We start from the raw sequence: 21424 nt of genomic DNA, 5'->3' as shown, positions 1-21424 counted from the left end.
CTTTTTGTTTCTTTACCAATTCATTTTAATGTATATTTATGTTCTTTGGACTGTTTATATTTTTACATTTGTTCCTTTACATTTTCATCCCTTTTAAATACATTTAGTTCACTTGTTTTGTTTCACCATTGTTTTAATGTTCGTTTATAATGCTGTTAAGAATGTTTTTTTTTTTTATTATAACTTTTTAATAAATATTTCAGACTTTCTCAAATTGTTTTGTGTGTATTTTTCTTTTGGGAGGGAGAGGGGATTATTTTTTAAATATTATATATTAATGAGCAAAATCTGCATAGCTGGCCTATAACCAATCAAGTCCCTATGCTACAAAACCTAGCCCACCCTTAGCCTTAGAAGTAACCAATAAAGTCACTTGACTGGGTTTTCAATGCGTCCTGTCCTCCAATAGCAGTCTGGGTTTTGGGAGTGGTTTAAAAAAAAAAACAACCAATCCAGTTTGAGATGAAGGACCAATAGGGGGTGGAAGGCAAAGCTGTTTAGAGGTGTGAAAATGTCTCCTGGGAAAAATTTGATGGGATTATTTGCCATGGCAACAAATGGCTGTAGCATGGGAGTATACGGCCACAACATACATCCGATTTGGTACCATTTCGGATGAATACGGACATATACGGATCCATGGAATTTGACCTATCCGGCCAGTATACTCCTGGATTCTTCCGAATTTCAGCAGTGTATACAGGAGTATCCCGGTCCGGATACACCTTTTTTCATGCAGTGATAACAACCCGTTCTCGGCCTGGAATTCTCAGCATGGCTAGCTAGCCGTGTTAATAAAATTCATAAATAGAGCCAAATCACAGAAATTGCAAAGACTGCCCATTTTTCATATCAGTCACATACTGTATACTTATCTGGATGTCTCTTACTTATGTGGGTTTATTATAAACAGCCACTTCTAAAAACTCATGCAAAGTTTATTTAAATGGGATTTTGATAATAGATTAAAGTTATATCAATAAGTAATTAATATCTGCCACATATCTGTGATGCACACAAACACAGCAGATGCCTTTCTGTAACTCTCACGTCTAGAAAACAGCCCCAGCTCTGTAATAAACACTGTAATGTTCCGTCCAAATCAGTGAATAACAACTTAAATTTGAATCTTTTATGGTGTTTCTTTATACTTTTTGGGTCTTGACAGCTGTTGTAACCATGAACTATTGATAGAGTTGCATGAAGATTATTCAAATCTTAAAACTTAATAAATAAATAACACCAGGCAAGCGTGAGTGTGTATAAAGTAATCATCTTTTAAAATGGCAACCTGATGATTTACATTTCAACGAAGCAAATTAAAGAGTCTAGGCTTTAAAAAGGTTTGTTATATATATACTTGGGTCTTTCTGATGTAGCTGTGAAGGTCGGGGATCTGGAAAAAGGGTGTCTTGCATGCTGAGTACTTTCAAACAGCATTTTTTTTTCAGTGTGGCACAAAACACACGAGACAGGGAAGGCGCTGTTCTTTCAGTTTCAGGGATCAGAAAACTGCTTGGTTTGCCATTTGGGAATCTGGCGCCTTGAAAATTCTTTGAAAATCTTTTGATAGTTTTTTCTCACTATTTCCTGTGTATGAATGCCTTAATAATGAGCAGGGTCCCACAGTGCTGCACCTGTAGCTACAGTGAGGCTCAGCGGGAAGTACTTTTGTCTTCTTTCACATTCTCTGTCTCCTGGTGGTTGTGCCTGGCTAGCAAGCTCTGAAGTCTCAGGAATTCAGATGACAATGCAGTCAGCTTGCAGGTTATCGGATGCAGTTTCTCTTACTGCTGAATTTACAGCACAAATAGAACATGTTGAGATATTCTTGTAGCTGTGAAAAAAACTTTCAGAGATAACCAGAAGTGTGTAAGCAACATCCGCACTTCTACTCTTTGTTAATATATCAGCTTCCACAAAGGCTCGACTTTGTCTAGACCACAGTCTAAGAGAGTCGATCTAAAGATCTTTGAAAAAGCCAATGTGGAGATGTTTAATTTGGCTTTTAAGAATGTAGCATTGGAAGCTCTGTGTGTATATTGGCTTTAGAGGTTACTGGTCCTTGAATATCAAACCAATCCACCTTAAAGTGTTTCAAGAGAAAGGGGTCTCATGCTATCCTGATGTCGTCATACTCAGATTCTAGTCAGAATATGAGTCTGATACTGCTCCATTGGGTTGTGATTATGGGGCGTTTCAACCGAACCAGGAAAGAAAATGTCTCTGCACTCAATTGGATAGACCTACAACCAATCAGAGCAACGGAGCGACACATAGTTGTCAACAGAACTCAACTGCACGTACGCTGGAAGAAGTAGAAGATGAAGATGAGTGTAAACGATCTAAAAAGAATTTAAGAATACACAGAGTACTTACTAACACGATCATCATTTTTGAGAGAAATAGTAAAGGTGAATGCATATATGAACAAGTTCTCCGTTTAGGATTAGAATGAATTCAACCCAAGCACTCTTTCGGTGACGTGATCATCTGTCCATCATCGTATAAAGCCCGCCCTGACAATTTGATTGGTCCGAACAGCTCCTGTTCGAGCATAGTTGCTCCAAAACAGATCAAGTCCAGACCGAACTTCCAACCTCAAATGTTGTGGGCGGGGCTAAGTTCGGCTGGCATCCAGGCTAGTCTCATCTCATGCTAGTAACACATTAGAATTGCTGTCTTGAATGCAAAAGAGATTATTCTTAGAAACATCAACTGTTATGTTTTTTAAAAAGGGACGATACTAATGCTCATTTCTGAAGAGCAGGTTGGCATATTTTGGTCAATATAATGTTTAGACTACATAAGATACAGTATAATGTATAACTGATCACAAAACAATCCATGTTGAAATGTGCATCAGTAGCTATGTTTCCATCCGAAGTGTTAATTTAACTTATGCACAAAATTGGAATATCGCATAAAACATTTGCGAATAAAGCACCGTTTCCACCGTCACTGGCACTAAATATCACTAAGAAAAACAGGAGAAGCCACTGTATATAATAATTTCCGTATATAATAAATTGTTTGTGCCTAAGAGCGTGCTGACGTAATGCAAATAAACACAGTCATGTTGCTTTCGGAGGCGGATACCTGTTGCTTGTGACCGCAGTCGTGTAAGAGAGTTCTGGGAGGGAATTATACCGAACCACTAAGAAGATTTCCAGAATAACCAAAGCAGCTTTTCAGATGCTGTTCATGCTTGACAATATATTGCTCTATCTATGTTTCTCAGTCACATTTCACACATTCACTGACATTTGAACTCTTTGCTTTCCACCAGGCAACAGTGGCGGCATTCGCAGCCAGTGAGGGTCATTCTCACCCGCGGGTGGTGGAGCTGCCCAAGACGGACGAGGGGCTTGGTTTCAATGTGATGGGTGGAAAAGAGCAGAACTCACCGATCTACATCTCACGCATCATCCCTGGGGGCGTGGCTGAGAGGCATGGTGGTCTAAAGAGAGGTGACCAACTCTTGTCCGTCAATGGAGTGGTGAGTTGCCAGGGATGTTCCTGTACTCTGTAAAATGAATATGCATGTGTGTAATTTAAGGACATATTTCTATAAAAAGCTGAGGCACTTAAGCTTTACTAATTATAAGTTGGTTATTCACACAATGGCAAGAAAATGAACAGGATGCATGATATGATGGAACCTAACAAAATGGAAATACATGAGGGTATTAACTCAAAATAGTTAGATATTTTTTACCACTTTTTAATATATATATATCACTATCATTTCTGTTCTTTTTATAAAACAGGATGGAATGTTTAAGACAAATCCGATAATACCAGAAAACATCTCAAAATGCATCAATGCATTGCCAATACTTACTGATGCTGTTTTCCCATTGAAAATAAATTCACTTCTTTGAGGATGATGTCATCACTTTGGTAGTTAAATTTATATTATTAATATGCAGGGTGGAAAGTGAAAACCTACAAAATTATTAATTTCTGCCAAGTTAGAAGATAGGGAAATTAAAAAAGGGGAAAATCCCCTTAAACTAAGTAGTAAAACTATATAAAATTAACTTCTCTGTTCACTTAGTGAGTTTAATATATTTTATCCAATATATTTAGACGTACATAGTAAAAATTACATGTCAGCGTTTAGATCACTTATGGCTAAAAGCACAAAGGAAACATTTCACAAACATTATGACTGATGTTGACAGGTGAAGTTGGGAAAACAACTTAAGTGCTTATGCAGCAAACATATATATTTTTGAATCTGTGTAGAGCTGTCACATAAGATGCCTTCATGCTGGAGGGCCCACTGGCTTTTTAATCGATACAGATCAGTTTGGGCTGAAGTGAGATTATTACAGCAGAGAGATTTTTACATTGATCTCAATGAACAAACAGTCTACAAGGCGGATCCCAACATGGCGTAATATGCTAATAAATACATTTTTGCAGCTGTTATTATCTCAGACCCATTAGAGACTGAACTTTTTAAATCTTTCCTTTTACTAAGGCTAAGCTTGACATTTTAAAATGCTAAAATTGCACAAATAAGACAGCAGGACTGTATGTAAAGGACAGAACTGAAAAGGACAGATGTCAAAAGACTTTATCTTTTCATCATTCACTGTAAATGTTTAAGATGTGAGAGACTGTCACTGAAGCCAGACGAGAATGAATCTTTGACTGAATCCAAATGAATCTTTGAGTAAAAAAGCTGTCTACTCTCATAAAGTCACTGCTGCAGGGAAGCCTTTTGAAGCCAGTTTCTTTGCTCTTCTCTACCGTCATTCCAGTTTGTTACAATTGTATTACATGAAGGAGTAATTCGAGTTTATAGAAACTAATGTCCACTGCTTACTCGCTCGCAGATGACAGGGGATCCATTTGATTTCATTTGCGTCAAAGACTGTAAAGGAAGGCATTTTGTGACAGCATTTGAGAAGCAATTTCTCATTAAACCAAACATGTTACGGTTCCTGAGCTAATAGGAAATGAATGGCTCTTTTGTGCCAAAATGTAATTGAATGTTCATCACCGTGGAGCATTTTCTAGTGCAGTTTTAAGCTGACAAAAACTATGAGTTCCAGGAGTCATCAACAAACCATCGAACGTACAGAGAGACAACGCGTTTGCATTTAGAGCAAATGAACAACAGATTGCTCTGAAAAACTGACAACTGAATTTTTTCCCTCAGAGCGTCGAGGGTGAACACCACGAGAAGGCTGTGGAGTTACTGAAAGCAGCCAAGGACAGTGTCAAACTGGTAGTGCGTTACACCCCTAAAGTCCTGGAGGAGATGGAGGCGAGGTTCGAGAAGCTCCGCACTGCCCGCAGACGCCAGCAGCAGCAGCTACTCATGCAGCAACAGCAGCAGCAAAACCTTGCTGCCCAGCAGAACCACATGTCGTAGGTGAGGCTTTTCATTGCTTTAAGGGTAACAGGACCTCAACAGGGTGGCACACAGAGAGATAGCTGCCCCACCAACCCTTGAGGCCTGTGGGAGATCTGGTACTGCCTGTCACCAGTGGAACGTTGTTCTGAAAACAGACAGCTATTGTGTCTGAAGCTCAGCTGTTATGTCATAATGTGAGATAATGAATCAATTGAAGAAGCTGGCAAGGAGTGCTGATGACATCACAGATTGAGCTCAATAAAAAGGATTTGCTTATCAGGCAGTTGTCCAGACATTGAGGGATCATACTTAAGGGACTTACATTTACATTTATGCATTTAATAGATGCTTTTATCCAAAGCGACTTACAACTTGGGGGTACAATAAGCGATTGGTCGTGAAGAGTCGAGTGAGCGCAACAAGTGCCTGAAATACTTAGTCCGTGTACATTTCTCAGTGTAGCACAGGCTAGAGTAGGGAGGGAAAGAGGAGGAGAAAGAGGAAAGGACATTTTTTTATTTTTTTTTTAAAGAGGTTAAGTGCTCATGGAAGAGATGAGTTGTTAGTTGACTTTTGAATGTTGTCAACGAATCAGCGTTTCGGATGGCGGTGGGAAGATCGTTCCACTAGCTGGGAACGTTGAATGAAAATGTTCTGGAAAGGGATTTTTTGCCTCTCTGTGATGGTACCACAAGCCTTCGCTCCTTGGCTGAACGAAGGCTTCTGGTGGGGGTGTGGAGTCGTAGAATCGAGTCAAAGTATGCAGGAGCTGAGCGCGTGGTGGCTCTGTAGGCAAGCATCAGCGCCTTAAACTTGATGCGAGCAGCGAGTGGTAGCCAGTGCAGAGAGATGAAGAGTGGTGTGACATGGGTCTTTTTGGGCTCGTTGAAGACCAGATGTGCCGCTGCATTCTGGATCATTCGAAGTGTTTGGATCGCACAAGAGGGGAGTCCAGCCAGAAGCGCATTGCAGTAGTCAAGTCTAGAAATAACCAGGGCCTGGACAAGAAGCTGAGTTGCGTGTTCTGTTAGGAACGGTCTGATCTTCCTGATGTTGTAGAGCGCAAACCTGCACGAGCGAGCTGTCTTAGCAATGTGTTCTCTGAAGGACAACTGGTCATCAAATGTAACTCCAAGATTTCTGACTGACTTTGAAGGGGAAATCAGGGATGTACCTAACTGGATGGTGAAGTCATGTTTCATAGTGGGACTGGCGGGGAAGATGAGGAACTCAGTCTTCGCCAGGTTGAGCTGTAGGTGATTTTTACTCATCCATGCGGAGATGTCAGCCAGACAGCTGGAGATTCGTGCAGCTACTGTGGGGTCGTCTGGTTGGAATGAAAGGTAGAGCTGAGTGTCATCAGCATAGCAGTGATATGAGGGATATTTAAGAACAATTTAAACTTTCAAGGGATATTTAAGAACAATTTAAATGGGAACTCAATCATTTTTTATTACAGCATCTAAAGGAGCCTTTTAAGTCAGTAAATCTCACTGATGGAACCGTGTGTTTTAGTAATGCTTTAAGTTAAAGGCATAGTTCACCCAAAAATGAAAATTCGGTCATTGTTTACTCACCCTCATATCATTTCAAATGCGTTTGACTTTCTTTCTTCTGTTGAACATAAAAGATATACTGAACAATGTACTTTTTGGTCCCATACATTATACTGTCAATGGGGTCCAGTGTGGTTTGGACCACAGCATTCCTCAAAACATCTTTTGTGTTCCACAGAAGAAAGTCGTCAGGTTTGGAACAACATGGGGGGGGGGGGTAAATGATGACAATTTTTTATTAAACTATTCTGTGGGCCAACAAAAGCCGCTTTTCCACCATCGTTCCAATCCGTTGTCGTTACTTAACCGTTCCATTCCATGCTAATTTTCCATTGTGCGGCTGATATTAGAGATCTTTTCAATGTAATACAAATGTGTCAGTTATTGCCTTGGTAACACAAGAGTTTAAGACATATGAGATGTAAATAGCGACCGCGTTATGGAGGATGAGCAGATTTATTTTATTATTAACTTGTGTTAACTTCGCTCAAATAGTGCGCTTAGCCAGCTATAGAGAAACTGGTAGACAGGCAACATACCAAAGTGACCAATCCTGAGTGGCGACATCACTACACGCATTCTACCAGCACAGTTAGCCAAACAAACCGAGAACAGTTTGTAATAGTTCCGTGTCGAACCAAACTCAAGTAGAAATATAACCGTAACCGGTATATGGAAAAAAGGATAATGAAAGTTTGAAATGTACTCACCCTCATGTTATTCAAACATGTACTCAGTGTAACACAAAGGACCTAACCTTTTAACCTTCCTTAAAAGAGTTGATACATTTCTAATTTCAATGCATTACAATATATTATGAGCATGTATACATTTTGTTTACACATTTTAAGGGGTCATTGTTACAGTGTAATTATATACACTCACCTAAAGGATTATTAGGAACACCATACTAATACTGTGTTTGACCCCCTTTTGCCTTCAGAACTGCCTTAATTCTAGGTGGCATTGATCCAACAAGGTGCTGAAAGCATTCTTTAGAAATGTTGGCCCATATTGATAGGATAGCATCTTGCAGTTGATGGAGATTTGTGGGATGCACATCCAGGACACGAAGCTCCCGTTCCACCACATCCCAAAGATGCTGTATTTGGTTGAGATCTGGTGACTGTGGGGGCCATTTTAGTACAGTGAACTCATTGTCATGTTCAAGAAACCAATTTGAAATGATTCGAGCTTTGTGACATGGTGCATTATCCTGCTGGAAGTAGCCATCAGAGGATGGGTACATGGTGGTCATAAAGGGATAGATATGGTCAGAAACAATTCTCAGGTAGGCCGTGGCATTTAAACGATGCCCAATTGGCACTAAGGGGCCTAAAGTGTGCCAAGAAAACATCCCCCACACCATTACACCACCACCACCAGCCTGCACAGTGGTAACAAGGCATGATGGATCCATGTTTTCATTCTGTTTACGCCAAATTCTGACTCTACCATCTGAATGTCTCAACAGAAATCGAGACTCATCAGACCAGGCAACATTTTTCCAGTCTTCAACTGTCCAATTTTGGTGAGCTCGTGCAAATTGTAGCCTCTTTTTCCTATTTGTAGTGGAGATGAGTGGGACCCGGTGGCGTCTTCTGCTGTTGTAGCCCATCCGCCTCAAGGTTGTGCGTGTTGTGGCTTCACAAATGCTTTGCTGCATACCTCGGTTGTAACGAGTGGTTATTTCAGTCAAAGTTGCTCTTCTATCAGCTTGAATCAGTCGGCCCATTCTCCTCTGACCTCTAGCATCAACAAGGCATTTTCGCCCACAGGACTGCCGCATACTGGATGTTTTTCCATTTTCACACCATTCTTTGTAAACCCTAGAAATGGTTGTGCATGAAAATCCCAGTAACTGAGCAGATTGTGAAATACTCAGACCGGCCCGTCTGGCACCAACAACCATGCCACGCTCAAAATTGCTTAATTCTGATATTCTGACATTCAGTTTGGAGTTCAGGAGATTGTCTTGACCAGGACCACACCCCTAAATGCATTGAAGCAACTGCCATGTGATTGGTTGATTAGATAATTGCATTAATGAGAAATTGAACAGGTGTTCCTAATAATCCTTTAGGTGAGTGTATTAAAGTATTGAGTAATATTAATTAACCACATGTACTTACTATAGGGTTAGGGTAGGATTAAAGTTTGGTTGGGGCCAAAAAAGCTGTATATACAGGCTTATAAAATATTTTTCCCTATTTGGTGCTAATTGACATGTCATTGTAAGAATAATTTGCAAGTAACTTTTCATCACATATTAAAGAAGAGAATGTCACACTTTGACATTGTCACACATTAACTTCTGAAACAGTGCCTCCCGTCCCTTCTATATTAAAAGGAGAAAGTATGTCATCCTTTATCACTTCCATTATCACTCTTCTGAAATAACAGCACTCTCATAATCTCAAGATGTCTTTCATCTTTGCAAATGCAATACAATAGGAGAGAATTCTATTAGTCAGAGTCTTCTCCAGACAGACCAAAGCACATCTCTTTGTATTAATGATATTCGGCCCATCTCTCGCCTCATTGCCTCCTCACACCATAGTTAGCTCTGAGCAGCAGTATAGTTGGCAGCATTGTAACCTCGCTATAGAAACCATCCAAGCCTAAAATGAAGCTATAAGCAGTGCCGACTCAAAAGCATGTCCGTGTGGATACACTTCTCACAGAGGCACTGTCCTCTGTACACTTAGCACCAGAGGCCTAATGGAATTCCGTGTGCATCTCTTGCTTGTGGCTAAAGCCTCGGCTGTAAAATCATATGTGCTTGTGAGCTGCTGAGTATTTTTGGGACATTATGTCTGGGCAAGAGGATCATGGCGAGAGAGCTGAGCCCAGATCATCCCCTATCAAGACTGGCATGCGGACCGAACAGCAAAGCCGCAGTGACCAGAGAGCACTCTGCCAACACTAAACTACACCACACACACACATACATATATCTGAAAAACAAATAAGATTGGTTCAAGATCTTTTGTAGATTGGGGGGATGGGGGTGCGCTAAATGTCTTGAATTATATATCTTGTGAAAAATCTGGGCACATTACGTGCACTGCTGAGCTTTCTAACATTTCTTTGGACGCAACATACAACTCTGACTAACAAATTGTCAATTTACTAAAAGGCTTCTGTTTTTACTCTTCATATTGCGAAATGCAGACAAAGGAAGTATTCTTTTGGCTTTAGTTTCTGATAATAACAATGTCTACAATCTCTGTTTTTTTTTATTACAGCAGTACAAGAGGATATATCTTAGATTATTGGGGGGTTTTTCAGGGGTCTGCGTGTATTGATTTTAACAATGGGGGACCTTGGAGTTACAAGGCTTGTGAGAACCAACTCTAAAATAAGTTCACAATATCCAATAGAAACCATCCAAAATTGGATTTTTCCTAGCTTAAAAAAGAGGGCTGATTTATAGCCTGCCAACAAATAAATATCAAAATTTAAAAGCAGAAAATGTTAAATGTATTCAAGGCTTGTCATAATGAATTCTGGAAATGACTTGTCTGTGAAGGAAACTTTTGCCCAAAATAAGGAATCTTATGAATAATATACATTTTGGTACGGCGTTAAATGTCAGAAGCACACTGTCTAGACAGCCTAGGTATGAAGCAAAAGAATTAGAAAAGCCCAATTCATGTTCAGTTATTAACATAATTGCTAGTGTTGTAGTACTTGAGTCTCAAGTCTGTCTTGAGTCCAAGTCGAACATTTTCATGATCTTGTCAAAAGCTGCGTTTCCACCGCAGGAACTTTCCCCAGGAACTTTGAGGTGGTACTCTGTGTGTTTCGACTGCAGGGACCAGGACCTAATGAAGTTCCAGATAAGAAATCCCCCTCAAGAAGTCCATGCTCATTCAGTTAATTTTTTTTTAAAGTTCAGGAACTTTTGGGGTTGGACTTGGGCTTTAAGAAATTAAATTATTAAAGGATTAAAAGGGATTTAGGGAAATAAAGAAAAATAAATAACAACGATAAAAGTTCCAGTTCTATTGTAGTTTCAGAAGTAAACTATTTACAAATAATATATATATATATTTTTAAATATGCACAGATTCACTTTTATATTCTCTTGTCACGTCAAATTCAGTTATGATTTACATAAATAATGTCATATTTTCAATTGAAATTACTGTTGATAGCTGAACTTTTTTTATCGTAAAACAGTTGTCAAATATTAAATGTTTAGCTATTTACATACGACGCACTCTTTCACTATAACCAAAGTGTCGCGTTGGAACAGTAAGCCCCGCCTTCTTTGATTTGATTGGCTATCTCACTCATTCTGACAGTGACGAGCGCTGTTAGACCGCTGAGGCAGACCAACCTAAAAATCTAACATTTTACTTGTGCCATCCTAGCAACAAACAGAGCGGTGTGTAATGGAGTACAGCAAAGCAGCATCAAGAATATCAAATATTGGGGGGGACAATTTGGCCATTCCGAATTATTTGTGAGGACTTGTCCCCCTCAATGTCTATGTTGGTTACTGCCCTGGTTCCAGGTAATTTCGGTGAAAACGGGGCTATAGACTCTGGAGAAATTGGTCTTGGGCTTGACTCAGGCTCAACACTTTTCTTGTCTTGGCTGGACTTGGACTCAAATTAGCTGGTCTCGACTACAACACTGGTACTTGCCCTTGACATGTTGGGCCATATTGGTCACATAGAACCAAAGGTTCAAGTCTGGCCTGTTACATATCCCTGTGTACGTGTTATATAAAGAAACTAGCCAGAAATACCAGCAAAGGTTTTGACATTCCCTTTAAACTTGTCTCTCAGCTTTTGTCCTTTCGTTTTTTTAACAGGCTGTTCCAAAAGAAGAAAAAGTAGAGGACACTGGGTGAGACTTAATCTCACAGACAGACGTGATGTAAGGAGGTCCAAGAGATCTCTGAAGAGGACCCTTACTGTTCTCCAGTGAAGACTATCCTCTTTCAGTCAACTACCTACAACTCTAAAAGGTTGAAAACTCCATGATCTGTGTTCCAAATTGGTGCTTGGAAAAATGTGGCATGATGGCATAAAGGAAGGCTAGCACTGAGTACATTGTTTTACACTTACTTGTTCATATTTCAGTTGTCTGGAACCAATCGCAAGTAGTGACCCTCTTAAAAAGTCCCTCTTGTAGTTTTGTGATAATGTGATGAAGCAGTTTGTTTTTATTTTCGTTATGTTTCTGTTGCCACAGCGTTGTACAGTAACGAAGGGTTCTTTTGGTGCTGGTGTCTCTGTGAAAAGAAAGCGCTTTTTATGTCAGTAGTCCGTAATTGGATAACACTGATGTATTTTATACCATACTGTAGCAAGGAATATTTTGTAAAGAAAGTAGATTTAGCAATAACACTTGTTTTGTCGCATTCTACTGTCAAAGTATGGGTAAAAAGTGAACTTTAAGCGTAGAAGATTCATCTTACAAGGGTAAAGTTACTGCAAAACTGTATCTTATGCACCATGTGACATAAGTCAGACTAAACTATAAACACCATTTGCACAGAATTTTCTTATGAGATCACTGTATCACAGTGCCATTGACAGAGATTATTAGAGAAATTCGGCATATTGTATGGCGGGCATATTTAAAGGTAAAGTGTGTCATTTCCCACCTTAATATGAACTTGGTATTTCAAAAACATTGTACACACTATTTGTTGGCGCATCCAACCAATAGTGTGAGTTTGGGGCTGGACTTCATGTTTGAAAGCCTGTTTGAAAGCAGTCCTTATTTTCACAATTTCGTTATGTGGAATTACACACTTGACCTTTAACAGTTCCTGCGTGCATTACAGCTGTACAGTTTTGATGCGGTTTTATGGTCGTGATGTCACTACTGAAATTAAAATCGATTCTATTTAAGTTCAGACATAGTTTATATCATGAAATTATTTACTTTGAGGACAAACAGAATGTCAAACACAGATACATGATATCTACAAGTGGAGGTAAATCATAACAGTATTTTGTTATGTTAAAGTTCTATTTTCAAGTTTATTATCTAAAGATTATTTTGTGGTGTTCTGTAATTATGTTATATTTCACATAACCGAACACCTCATTCATTAGAAGCATTGTAACATTGTCCTGTTTTGACAATCAATTTAAAAAGCAAGCGTTAATCTACTGCATTTTGATTTATTTCCTAACATTTTTATTTCACAGCATCTTTCCCTCAACTCAAGCTGTCAAAAGCTGGCAAAATGTCTATCCATTGCAGCATCGTAGTTGTACTGTTAGTTGAAGTCTTATAAGCAAAACTGTAAATCAGCAAGTAGTCGATGACCACCAGTAATCAAAGGTAATATTGTATCTGTGTTATTGTAATTTGGTTTGATGGTTTTCCTGACATAGGACTTTGGTAGATACTTAAATTAGCTAGTTCCTTTGTAGGTTGGTTTTTGAGTAATCTCAGACTGTGGGTCACATGTAAACGTGCCATCCTAATAGACGAAATCACGCCAAGTTGATTTGTTCCTTGATTGTCAATCAATTCATTTCAATGGATTCTCTTCCCTTTTATATGTTTACTTACAGACTTTCTTATTAATGAATGACAAGCTGATCTTATTATACAGTGAAAAAAATACCAAGTGATATGCAATTGTTATACATATTATATTTGTATAAATAAATATATGTGCGTGTGTGCAAAGCTTCAAATCTTTGTTTTTTAACTACCTAGAAACAATCCCGAACACCCTTTGCGAATGCATAGCAATGTGCTAACAACCACTTAGAACACTTTAGCAACTGCATATTGGAACATCCTGGTGACCAATCAACACAATAAGCAAGAAGCTGATATCGTGTAATTACATTTTAGACACAAACTGCCAGTCCAGTGGCGGGTCTAGGAATTTTTTTTAAAGCGTGGGCCACAATGGGGCCACCCTGTACAGAAAAGGGCCAAGTTTAATGAAGTCATGCGCAATTTAATGAGTTTTGCATACATTTTACATCTTTCCTTTGCTGCCAGCTCTGCGCTTTGTTCATGAACTGTTCTTTAAAGCCCTAAATTGGCTATAAGGATTTAGGGCAAATTAGCGTGAGAGCGCAATACCATAAAAGCGCAGATGGGAGTGGACAGTTCTGCTTGTGATGTACAGACGACGTGCAAATTAAAGAACTCAGACACAGCCATATCATTTCCATAATGACCAGCACAAACTACCCATTAGCCTCTGGTTTAAGACGTGCTTTTTTGGGATGTAAATAATGGTGCAAACACCAGTAAATTGACCAGCGCAAGCCATGTAAATCACTAATTTACATGGTTAATCATCAATCTGGAGTTCTGTTCTCACATGTTATGTTTTGGTTTCCAACAAGAATATTCATGAGCATATGATAAAATAAAATAGGTTTAGCTTAATGTTCAAATAAAAAATAACTCAAAAACTCTTAATTTAATGGGGGTTTTTTAGACCATGCCATGCCATTTTGTTTAGAGGAGACTAAAATGCTAACTCACATACAGTAAGCATGCAGTTGCTGATTATTATTATTGTTTATTTATTCATTTATTTATACATTTTTATGATCTGATGAGGCTTCTTACATTATTGAGGCAAAAAATACATTATTTTGTAGTATTCAACTGTGATAAAGGCTATTTCGCATCAACATTGCATTATCAATATACTTTGTTCTAATGAAAATACCTGATGATGAAAACATTTTGTTAAAAAGCTCTAACAGATTGTGTAAGACATCAAAACTAGTTGCAAACCACAGCTGAATCTGTTGCATGGTGTAAGTGGTTTGTCATTCTTGATTGAATCCGTGCATTTAAATGAATCATTAGAGTGAACGATTCAATAACCCAATGAATTTGTTCATGCATCGTGCTGAAATGCACTACTATTCACATTAATTACTATTCACACGTCCTTTGGATGAGACGTTAAACCGAGGTCCTGACTCTCTGTGGTCATCAAAAATCCCAGGATGTCCTTCGATAAAGAGTAGGGGTGTAACCCCGGCATCCAGGCCAAATTTGCCCAATGGCCCCTGTTCATCATGGCCTCCTAATCATCCCCATATATATATATATATATATATAGGCTTGTGCAGTGAAATTCTTTTACACTCATCAGGCATCCAGTGGACTGATAAATAGGCCAACTGCCCTCGTCACATTGCTACAGATGAACCTGACAGTGAGACTAATGCAGAAACTCGCTGCTTCTTTAGAAGGGGTTATGAGTCTAACAGTCCTGAATTTCCCACTATTTAAAGGCCCTGGCATTTCCTTAATTATCTTTTTAAAAATGTTTTTTTTTTTTTTAATAATCATGCCCTGTCATAGTGTTATAATCTGATATGATAAATGTTATTTTGATATGCCAATGTCAGAAAAAAGCCGTAATATCCTACTACGCCTATAACAGTTTAACATGGCATACGACAGTTATACATTTTAAATTAACCTGTTTCTTAAGATAACATTTGACTAATGAAACTGCATGGTAGAAGTTTATGGGCACCCAGGATAAGTGCGAATCACTTATGCGATCCAGTTGTTAATTGTGTTTATTAATTTATCAAAATCTGTTCTAAAAGAGTAAACAAACTGTCGATGTAACATTCTCTGGCAGAAAATCCACAGGGCTGAGCTAAATCCTGACAGACAACAGATTATATCCATTGCAAAATCCTCTAGCGAAGACCTTTTTAAATATTTTATTTATCACTAAGAAACATACGCCCAAGGCAGCACATTGATTTCCTTAGATTAAAGTGGATGTGCTCTCGGAATTGTAGGTCTGTTGAATGTTAAATCAGAGCCTTATATCTAAACATAATGTAACATCAATCTCAGCAGATCAGAACTCTTTTTGTGTTTTATCTCAGTGTTAAACTAGATAACATGAAAAAAAATATTCATGTCTATACTGTCTTATCACCTAGAAATATCAGTGAGTTTAAAAAAATGACATTTACATACAAGTCAAGGAAATTAATAAAATCTTTAAAAAAAAAAAAAAAAGTTGTGATGTGTTCTGAAATATTTAATTGGATAGATATTGCTCTTGCTGAGGGCTTGTGTCTGGAGTTGAATGAAACACAGAGTGGGCTTTTCTCATTGATCATGGGCTTACAATATGAAATTGTCCATTAAAGGGTTAGTTCTCTCAAAAGTGAAAATTACCCCATGATTTACTCACCCTCAAGCCATCCTAGGTGTGTATGACTTTCTTCTTTCAGACGAATACAATCAGAGATATATTAAAGGTCCCATGGCATGGCATTTTTCTATTATTTTATAATGTTTCCTGAGGTGTACTTATATTGTTAGTATGACTTTTACATCATAAAATGTCATAATTTAGAAATAAAAGGCATTTTTTCTATACTGCTGTTTGCCCTGTGGCTGAATGCCCTGCTTCAAGAGGCGTGTCTGCTGTGAGACTTCAGTAAAAACGCCCACTGTTGTGATTGGCTGACATCTTTGCATTTTAAATGAGCGGAGGGGGCGTGGTTTAACGAGGTCTACAAGGCACGAGCAGGCACGAGCTGCTGCCAGAGAGACAGATGGACCTGAGTTCACTTCACATCAGTTCTCAGCATGTCTGAACTGTTGTAGTTACAGCATATACTTCAGGTTATTAGTCTATTTCTAGTCGGAGGGGCTGTCACTCATGTCAGAAAGTTAGTAACTTTAGTAAATTATGGATCAGCGCTGACTGGAGACGCGAACCGTTTAGAACGATTCAGTCCGATTTGGTGAACTGATTCGGTTCACTAAAAAGAACTGGTTCAAAAGAAAGATCGTTCGCGAACCGGACATCACTAATGTACCAGAGACGGAACTCAGCGATTGCTAACAAAATTATTTATAGTACCTACTGAGTTATGAGAGCGCTGTCAGTCAGCGCGAGTTTATTGTGTTTGTATCTGAGAGTTCTGAATAAACACGAGTCCCAGTCACACCGAGTCTGTCTTCATCATTATTACCAACTTTGTAACACATGCAAAGTACCATTACAGCTGTCGAGATGAACGAGTTAAAAGTAAGTGTTGATAATAGCATTATTTTTAAAATAAAATAAAAGCGTCAGTGACGCGCGTTGAGTACACAGCGCAAACAAAGACACAACAGCAGTAATCGAATGTAATCAAGTTTATTGTGGGGGAAGCTGCCTAGCCCGGATATGCTCACGCTTACCCCCCCGTCTGCTTAATCTCACGCCGCGTTTGGTGCCTCCGCTGTGGGCCAGATGCAGTACTGGGGGTCGGGGATGTTGAAGGCCACCGGCCAGTGCAGCCCGAGCTTCGGCGTGTGTGAAGTTTATCTCTAAAGATGTTGAGCAGAAACTCATGACTGTATGCACATTTTAGAACCGATAGACGCGACGAGGACGTACAAAAACACTGACTCACAAGATAGAAAACACTGTTTTCTGTCTGGAGAGAGAGAAGCCGCTGCGTGTGCACGAATAATAAATAATTAGCTACACATCAGAAATCACTGATCACAGATCAGAAGGAACTGAAAAAAGACTTCTGTTTTCATTTGTACATCCAAACACTGAGAAACTGCCAGCCTTCACTCGTTCACACGCAATGATCTCTCGAGCGCTTGCATGGGCGTGCCAGATTCTCTGGGCGGAGGAAAGGGAGGTAACCGTTCCTGCTTGGACGTCAAACCAGGAGACTTCAGGATTGGCTCGTCTGGCCTGTCATTTTCTCAAAGGCAGAGAAAGACAGCCAGAACTCGGCTTTACACCGATCAACATTTCTATCCACTTGGGGACAATATTCAGGCTAGGGGAACTCATATTAATGTTGAAAAACCTCATAAAATGAAAATTTAATGTCATGGGACCTTTAAATAATGTCCTGGCTCTTCCAAGTTTTATAATGGCAGTGAATAGAGATTTTGAAGCCCAAAAAAGTGCATCCATCCATCATAAAAGATATCTACATGGCTCTGGGAGGATAATAAAGGCCTTCTGAAGCGAAGCGATGCGTTTGTTTGTTTGAGAAAAATAACCATATTTAAAACTACGGCCATATGCATCGATTTACGGCGAAAGAGTACCCCTTGACCTGACTCATGGTGTATTTACGAACGTGGAAGCGAAGAGGATAGAGAAAAAGTCTAAAACGAGAATTTTTAAAGAGAAATGTCGGAGGATTTCGATATAAGAGAAGAGGACCATAAGTATGTTGCCAAGGCCTATTTGTTTGAACCGCGAGAGGCGTCAAAGCTTACGCTACTCCTACATCGTGTCAGGGGTTATTCTTTTGGCGTAAGTTGACTTGCGTAGGCCATCTGCCAGAAGCTAGTTATTTTAGTTTTTAAAGTTTTAAATATGGATATTTTTCTTACACAAACGCATCGCTTTGCTTCAGAAAGCCTTTATTAACCTCCCGGAGCCGTGTGGATTACTTTTATAATGGATAGATGCACTTTTTTGGGCTTCAAAATCAAATCCTCTGTTCATGCCTATTATAAAGCTTGGAAGAGCCAGGATATTTTTATACATATCTCCGATTGCATTGCACTGGTCAAACAGTTTGAAGCCCAAAAATGGGCGAAACCGGGCGTCAGCATCTTGGCAGCGCTTCACTCCCGGATAACCGAAAATGGGCAAAGAGGCGGGATGTGGGTGGAGCAGACAAACAGTTAGTAGGGACAACAGCGGAAATCCACCTGTCACTCAGGTGACCACATTTCAGGCATTTTAACATGGGGGAGTCCATGGGATTGACTCCCTTTTGGAGCCTCTCTAGCGGCCAGTCGGGAAGTTTGCCACTTAGAGAGGAAGCAACTGAATCTCTTCAAGAAGGGCCTTTCAACGAGGCTTCAGTGAAGGGCACAGCCAAGCGATATAGCCTATTTGACAAACTAACGAACCAAGTATCCCCTAATGAACCAATTATCCCCTAAAATTGACAGAGTTTTATGTTTGTTTTACCAAATGGCAAAAGAAGAGACAGATCAAATAAATGTGTATTAAATACGCAAAAGTCCTGTGTATTCCATGTCCAACATATCATGTTTCAACCCCTGTTCAATAAATAAAAGGTTAATATAGAGCAAATTACATTTAACACACAATGCGGCCCGTTGTTTTGTCTATTTTTACAGCGCCAACGAAAGCAGATCCAAACGAAGCCAAAGCTAAATCAACCGTTGTCTGTAACGAGCAACCGATGTGATTCACTTATGAGTCATTTTTAAGGAATCGTTTGATTTGAGTGATTCAATGACTCGCCACCACCTATTGGCGTAACGTTGTAATCTGCAGAAATCGTTACTGAAAATCTCTACAGACTGACAGTTTGGACCTGTCAAGTTATGATCTGCACACTAATTATTGGAAGAGCAGTTTATGAAAACTAGTTCATGAGTCATGTTTTTTTCTGTGTTGTAAGAATTTAACAACAATTTAGCCTACTTTCTCTTCTAGAAAATGCTTACAGGGTCTGCTAAATAAGTAAAATACTCATAGATGTTGCTTCAGATAACCTGTTCACATCTGCTTATCACTAATTTAGCCTATTGATAAAATGAAATCTTATTTTAAAAAGTTGCTTCCGTACAAACTACATTTAATTCAGCTTTTTGTTTATGGAAGTATATGAAATATTGAAAGCTGACAGCATCTAAGCTCTTTGGCTACCAGGAGTCGCAGCAACAACATTGTGAATGCGCTTGAGAAAATACTGCACTCTAGTGGCCAAAGGTCTTAAGTGCATTGTTGTCAACGCGGAAAGGTCAATGTGAGCTCATCTTTTTCCTAGAGAATGAACGTGTAATATTTCTTTCTTTTTTGTCAATACAGAAAATGACTTTCACAAAAACCTCACCCCAAGAAATATTCAAAGGAATATATATATATATATATATATATATATATATATATATATATATATATATATATATATATATATATATATATATATATATATATATATATATATATATATATATATAATGTTTAGGACCCTTTATGGCAATGAAAAGCTTTTAACATGCAGTCAGAGCAGACTATGGTATTTAACCCATGGAAGGTTCAAATCCTTTAAAGGGTTAATAATAAATCCAATATATGAGTCATTTAATGGATTATATAGAGCTTTAGCCATGGATATTTCCTGCATTGCATTTGGAGTTATAGCCAGGTGGGCGACAGGATTGCTTACTGAAATTGAATCTACTGTACTTAAAGCGCTTTGAAAGATTCTAAGCGAAAGATCCTCTAATGCATTACTGAAACTTTTTACGAGAGTAAAATTGGCTCAGGGTCTGAATAGGCACCTATTAAAATGTGAAAGTAAATACTTTAATGGGGGTTGCAAGTATTTTTTTACTTGAAGGTTAAGCGTTTCTCTGTTTGATTCACTAACAAGAACATTTAAAAAGTAGGAGTGAGCAGGGATGATAGAAACGCTCAAAAATGCAATATTAATGCATGTTACAGTCATATTTGCCATAACTCTTCATATAAGTGGATGGGGGGTAGAATTTAATCTACTGTTGTATTTCCCTGGTTTTATTTATTTAATTGTTTTATCATTATTTCACTGATTTACAAATCATCTTATTGGTATTGTTGTTAAAATTATTATATTTTCCATATTTTACTGTTATTTATAGTCCAATGTCACCAACAGTGTTGGGGGTAACGCATTACAAGTAACTTGAGTTACGTAATAATATTACTTTTTCCAAGTAACTAGTAAAGTAACGCATTACTTTTCAAATTTACAACAAAATATCTGAGTTACTTTTTCAAAAAAAGTATCGCAAGTTACTTTTTCACATTTAATTTGACTGACACCTCTCCTGCCCCCATGTTGAGAAGAATAAGTGCAGAGGCGTTGTGTGTAAACATGATGGTTATTGTAGTTCCAGACTAAATGTGAGCATTTATTTATCTCACTTGCACAATAAAGATTCAATACTCCTTAAAATAAATAAAATCAGTCAAATCCAAAATCAGAATACTATGCAAACCTCCAATAATTAAATGTTAATAAAAACAACTATTTTTATGCATAATCTACCTTTATATTTAATTTACCAATGTCCGACCTTTGATGATGAAAATTACTAGATTTTTTGTTTTTATTGGTAAAACTTTTTTCTCCTGCGTCCTATTCTACCATTATCCAGAATGGCAGCACAGCAGAGCTGCGCCTTCTACTGTTCATGCGTGAATTCACATTTTTACCTCAGCCTGGGGCTTATTATTTCAATTTTGGTATGAAGAGGTCTTTACCGTTACACAAAGATATAACTTTTTTGTTATAAACAAAAACAAAAACAAGCCCAGACCAGGTGAGAAAAAGTAACGCAAAAGTAACGTAACGCATTACTTTTCTTAAAAAGTAACTCAGTAACTCAATTAGTTACTTTTTAAGGGAGTAACGCAATATTGTAATGCATTACTTTTCAAAGTAACTTTCCCCAACACTGGTCACCAAAGTCTAAGATGTGTTTGAGGGTGTTTTTTATAAATAGCAATAGT

The 21424-nt window shown here is 38.5% G+C and overlaps 1 protein-coding gene across 1 annotated transcript in view; it reads left to right on the top strand.

Moving 5' to 3' along the window:
- The window catches only part of lin7a (lin-7 homolog A (C. elegans)), a 67143-nt gene extending 53545 nt beyond the window's left edge, over positions 1–13598 (top strand). Inside the window, exons 4-6 of the mRNA XM_079817865.1 lie at positions 3290–3499; positions 5174–5389; positions 11753–13598. Coding sequence (XP_079673991.1) covers positions 3290–3499; positions 5174–5389 — 426 coding nt within the window. The 3' untranslated portion in view covers positions 11753–13598. The remainder of the gene's footprint in view (positions 1–3289; positions 3500–5173; positions 5390–11752) is intronic.
- The last annotated feature ends 7826 nt before the right edge of the window (positions 13599–21424 follow it).

This window comes from Gobio gobio (assembly GCF_949357685.1).
Source record: "Gobio gobio genome assembly, chromosome: 5".
NCBI classification, from domain to species: domain Eukaryota; kingdom Metazoa; phylum Chordata; class Actinopteri; order Cypriniformes; family Gobionidae; genus Gobio; species Gobio gobio.
This window is presented reverse-complemented; position numbering and strand designations above follow the sequence as displayed.